At 40.9% G+C, this 5,692-nt stretch overlaps 2 protein-coding genes across 2 annotated transcripts in view; one reads left to right on the top strand and one right to left on the bottom strand.

Annotated features, from left to right (window-relative positions):
- Positions 1 to 105: 105 nt before the first annotated feature.
- On the bottom strand, positions 106 to 1,221 carry LOC103203952 (exonuclease V-like). The gene is given in 1 exon segment (XM_007949056.1): positions 106 to 1,221. A coding segment is annotated over 1 exon segment (1,116 nt).
- Positions 1,222 to 3,784: 2,563 nt separating this feature from the next.
- The window catches only part of PPEF2 (protein phosphatase with EF-hand domain 2), a 56,449-nt gene continuing 54,541 nt past the window's right edge, over positions 3,785 to 5,692 (top strand). Inside the window, exon 1 of the mRNA XM_007949029.1 lies at positions 3,785 to 3,839. Coding sequence (XP_007947220.1) covers positions 3,785 to 3,839 — 55 coding nt within the window. The remainder of the gene's footprint in view (positions 3,840 to 5,692) is intronic.

The raw sequence follows: 5,692 nt of genomic DNA, 5'->3' as shown, positions 1-5,692 counted from the left end.
TTTTTTTTTTTTTTTGAAAGCCAAGCTGAGACACTGCTCCTCTTTTATTTTGCTGAGTACACTGGAAGCAGGAAGGATCAAAGTTCCTGAAAGCATACTTTATGTTCATTTGGATTTTTTTCTGGCTTGGGGCTCTAGTGTAGAGCTGAGCATCCAACTACCCTTCCTCCAGCCGCAGAAGTCTGCATCGTTGCACATGTGGCACTTCCAAGCTTCCTCCACATCCACCCCTTCAGGCTCTCTATGACCCATTCAGTAGGCTATATAGTGCTGCACCTTATCTCTCACCTTCTTCTCTTCAAAAGCAACAATCTCTGTACCCAGCAAAGTGGCAGTCTCTTGGGAGATATATTCAATTTTCAGGATATCAATGACTGGAATATCAGACAGTGTTAGAGACAAAAAGACCAACTCCATGAGATCACCTAAGGACTTCACAGAGATGCCTACTTGCTGGGCATGCCTCAGCACTGAGGGTCCCAGTGACTTTTCTGGACACAATTTTGCATGGTGGATTAGGCTAGCAGGGGTCACTTCCCCTTGTACCATGGCATCAAAGATGTATTTGTATAGGCTAACCTGAAAACAATCTTTCTTCTTCTGAGCTTCCAGAGGGAGCATAGGATGCCTGTGTGTCTTGAGTTCTGCCAGTTCCAGTTCCCTCTTGGCTGTATAGTGCAGTTCATCAATCACCCCAACAAGCAGCACACCCTCTACTTCCCCAAACATGGGAAACTCTCTGATGCACCCCTCTGACTGCAGGGTAGGAATCATTGATAGTATGTTTAGAAATTTTATTGCCCAAGCATCTTCTTTAGTGGTGATGGGGACAATCACAAGGTCATGAACTTCTAGTTCTCTAGCTAGGTGGATGCTAGCACCAGTGTCTAAAACATCTGCTTTCTCAGGTGCCAAGAAGCCAGGAAGCTCCTTCCCATAGACCATTTGCTGTTCACACCAGTTCTGAGTAGATAGGTCAGTGACATACAAGTATTTCAACTGGAATCGCTCCATGGGTGATGAGACAGCCAATCCTCTTTCACACTTCTGTAAGCTTATAGGCTTACCATCCTTCCCTGAGGGTTCAGAAGAAGGGCCAGGCTTGCTCAGCAAAGCATCTGACCCTTGGGCATCTTCCAGGTCCAGAAACTCTGAGTCACTAAGGTCTGAGAACCCTGAGGCCTCTGCTGAAACCTTCTCCTCTTCCCCAGTCTCTGCCATTGCACAGCTCTGGAATGGGCAAGGAAGGTCCTGCGACTTAGTTGATCTTCCTCTTTAAGCGGAAGGGCAGAATGCTGAGATGGCAGCTTTTGGGAAGGAAAAAGAAGCTCTAAAAGATGAGATCCTCAGAAAGAAGGTTGGGCAATCTACTTCCGTAGTGATACTACATGTAGTGCTTTCCTCCTCTCATTTCACACTGCACAAACTGCTGTCCACGCTAGATCTTGGGTAACACTCTTCTGTCTCCTGGGGCAAATTCTCCATGACTTCGTTGTTTTCCCTATACTTGGGACACAGTGAAGTGATCCAAGGGCTGCTTCCTCGGATGCCTAGACAAACCCTGGTCACCACCGGTTCTGCTGCCGCCTCGGAATTGCTCCCGGACTCTTCTCCACATCCAGCATGAGGAAGCTGAGAAGCAAGCGTTCCCAGAGCAGCTTTGATCGTGATTTCCCAAGCAGTCTCCTGGATACAAGTCCCATCATATCCAGGATCTGCTCTAGCACCCTGATCTTGAGACTTTTAAGGGACTTGAATCAATGGCCTGCAGTGTGGTTTGGTAATATCGGGACTGTGCCATTTTATTTGTTGACCTTGGGCTTGTTAGCCTCAGCAGCTGGTAACTGCCTGAGTGAAGAGATTCCTCTAGCTTCAGTGGTCCAGGAACAAGAGGCAGAGCTGAAGCCCAAGGTCGAGGGGCTTTCACACAGCCCCTAGAGCCTGGCACATTGAACTTCTAATCTCCAAAACTGTAAGAACAAACTCCTGTTTGTTAAAGCCATCCCATTTATGGTATATTTTCTGTTAGAGCAGCACAGACGTAACCAAAACATCTCTCATTCCATGTCCTCTTCTGAATCCAGCTTGAATTTTTGGAAGTTCTCTGTCAATATACTACTGCAACCACTTTTTTACTTCAGCAAAATTTTACTTGCATGTGATATTAATGATATGGTTGAGAATTTTCATATTCTGTTGGATCACCTTTCCTTGGAATGGACACAAATATCGATCTCTTCCAGTCAGTTGGCCAGGTAGCTGTCTTCCAAATTTCTTGGCATAAATGAGTAAGTGCCTCCAGTGCTGCATCCGTTTGTTGAAACATCTCAATGGGTATTCCATCAATTCCTGGAGCCTTGTCTTCCTTCAGTGCAGTTGGACTTCATCCTTCAATATCATTGGTTCTTGATCATATGCTAGCTCCTGAAATAGTTGAACATCAAGCAATTCTTTTTGGTACAGTGACACTGTGTATTCGTTCCATCTTCTTTTGATGCTTCCTGCATCATTCAATATTTTGCCCATAGAATCTTTCAGTATTGCAACTCGAGTCTTGAACTTTTTCTTCAGTTTTTTCAGCTTGAGAAATGCCTAGCATGTTCTTCCCTTTTTTTTTTTTTTTTTTTTTAACTCCAGGTCTTTGCACATTTCATTATAATACTTTACGTTGTCTTCTTGAGCTGCCCTTTGAAATCTTCAGTTCAGCTCTTTTATATCATCATTCCTTCCATTCGCTTTAGCTACTCTCTGTTCAACAGTGAGTTCCAGAGTCTCTTCTGACATTCATTTTGGTCTTTTCTTCCTTTTCTGTCTTTTTAATGACCATTTGCTTTCTTCATGTGTAATCTTGATATCACCCCTCAACTTGTCTGGTTTTTGGTCATTGGTTTTCAATGCATAAAATCTGTTCTTCAGATGGTCCCTAAATTCAGGTGGGATATAATCAAGGTCGTTTTGGTTCTCATGGATTTGTTTTAACTTTCTTCAGCTCCAGCTTGAACTTGCATATGAGCAGTTGATGATCTCTTCCACAGTCAACTCCTGGCCTTGTTTTGGCTGAAGATATTGAGCTTCTCCATTGCCTCTTTCCACAGATGTAGTAAATCTTATTCCTGTATTCCATCTGGTGAAGACCAAGTGTATAGTGGCCATTTATGTTGTTGAAAAAAAAAAATATTTACAATGAATAACTTTTGCAAAATTCTATCATGTTGTCTGGAGTCTTTCCATCACCAAAGCCATATTTTCCTACTACCAGTGATTCTTAAAGTGAGCCTTAGGGCTGAGTAAAGGAGGAAGAAGGAAAAGCCAATATAAAAGTTGAATACATAGGAAAGATATGGGGTAACAAATGGCGGGAAAACTCAGAGGAGGAACACCTCAAGCTCTGAGACTGAAGAAGTGGGGAGGATGCTCTCACATGATACTCTCACTTGTTTTAAAAAATAACATAGGAGACAAAAAAACAAAAACAAAAGAACCAAACCCACTGCCATCAAGTAGATTCTGACTCATAGTGACCCCCCATTGGATTTCCAAGGTGGTAAATCTTAATCATCCTTCCATGGAGTTGCTGGTGGATTTGAACTACCCACATTCTGGTTAACATTCAAATGCCTTAGGCACTGCACCACCAGAGCTCCTTATATTGGAAACAAAGTTTCTAGATAATTTGATCAGTATGTGCTAATACTCTGCCTGAATATCCCTATTACAGAATTGCTTTTGTCAACAAGCATCTGAACCTCCTATCTGAGTTCTACGCAAGCATTGTACTTGAGCTATGGGAAGTGGCACCTCCACTCAACATCATTTTGCTTTCCAGAATGCAGAAAAAGGTATGCATTTTCCATCTAATTCAATATTTTGTTGGGATAGAAGCTGCATTGGGATCCTCTAGAATAATGGGATAGAGGAAGCATTAATAAATAGCCTGTGATCATCCTACCAAAATGGGGTATGTGGGGCAAGAAAAGGTGAGTGGAGTGGGAAGTTTTATATATTTTGGAGAATTGTTCTCAAAATCAAAATGAATAAACATAAATGAATAGATAAATAAGATTTGAAAAAAATTCCAAGTGGCGTTGACCCTTATGGAAGATGAATAGTTAGAATAAACTACAGACATTCCCCCAAAGTGAGCATTGACTGGCCAATCTCTGAGGGAAAGATCCTGAATGTAAAGCCCAATGGTCAGCACCACAGAGGGCAAGGTAAAGAGCATGGGTGTTTGAGTAGAAGAGTTGGACTCTAGCTCTTTTCTTCCCTGACTATGTGAGTGCCATCAAAAACACTGCTCTTCAAGGACACTGTGTCTCCATCCATAAAATGCAGAAAATAACTAAAGACAATAATTTTCCTTTACTAAATACCTGGAACTGGACTAAACCTTTTACGTGCATTATTTTACTTACTTTCTCAACAGCTTGTAAGGTGACTTTTACTACTTTACAAATGCAGATTTTACTCCCCCTGATTCCTTTTTCAAGGAGTTCTGGTAGTGCAGTGATTAAAGCATTGAGCTGCTAACCCAAAGGTCAGCAGTTCAAACCTGCCAGTTACTTCACAGGAGAAAGATGAGGCAATCTGCTTCCATAAAGATTTATAGCCTTTGAAACCCTATGGGGCAGTTCTACTCTGCCTTCTGGGGTCACTATGAGTCAGAATCAACTCAGTGGCAGTGGGTTGTTTTGTTTTATCCCTTTTTCTTATTGTGAGTCTTACATGTAATCATGTAGAAGGCAGTGCCTCTATTTCTCCTGGCTTTTCCTTCTAGTCCTTTATTTATTTTCTGGAAGTATAAACAAGTCTTATATGGAGGCCTACAAGTCTCAACATGATGAAGACTTTAAATTTTCCAAAATTAGTACTTTGGGAAAAGATTAATTGCCTTTGATTAATATTTAGAAAAAAAAAAAAAAAACTGACCTGGCAACATGAATGAGGGGACAGTGCAGAAGGAATAGCATTTAATGTCTTCAGACTGTGGAAAACCACTCCATAGAGAAGCTGGTTCTAACACAAAGAGCATAGTAAGTGAGCAAGGAGCAGCATGAAACTCTGGGACAAGGAGCTTACGTTATGATGGGGAAATGCTGATAGCCCATGACTCAGGCTTATTGTGAGGATTAAATGAATTCATATGTCCAAGAGCTTAGAAAGGGCCCTAACACTAAGTGTTCAATAAATACCAACTGTTTTTATTTACTTTCATTGCATAGCTTTCTAAACCGTTTCCACCTGTTAGCCCATCCCAAGGCCCCTTTTATCTTTTTCACTTATTATGAAAATTTATGAAAGCATAAACTAGAAGGAATAATAAAATAAACCCCATATTCACATCACCTAGATTTAACATTGACATTTTGCTATATATGCTTTATCAAATTTTAAAGTATTTAAAGATTTCATGATATTCTTACTATAAAGCAGTAAAGAATATAACAGTGTATAACATTACACCCTGTATTTCAATATACATGTCCAAAAAAAGGACATCTACCTATATAAACATAATACCATTATCATACATAACAAAATTAATAATAATCCCTCAATATCAGCCAATATCTAACACACATTGCCAAATTCTGTGGGAAAAGATGTGGCAGTTTCCTTCCATAAAGATTATAGCCTTGCTGCTTGTCACAGCCAGCTACCAAGAGTGACTGAGTAGTTGAAACTGTGGGCT

Source organism: Orycteropus afer, unplaced genomic scaffold, assembly GCF_000298275.1.
Source record: "Orycteropus afer afer isolate SDZICR_OR568_19922 unplaced genomic scaffold, OryAfe1.0 scaffold00235, whole genome shotgun sequence".
NCBI classification, from domain to species: domain Eukaryota; kingdom Metazoa; phylum Chordata; class Mammalia; order Tubulidentata; family Orycteropodidae; genus Orycteropus; species Orycteropus afer.
This window is presented reverse-complemented; position numbering and strand designations above follow the sequence as displayed.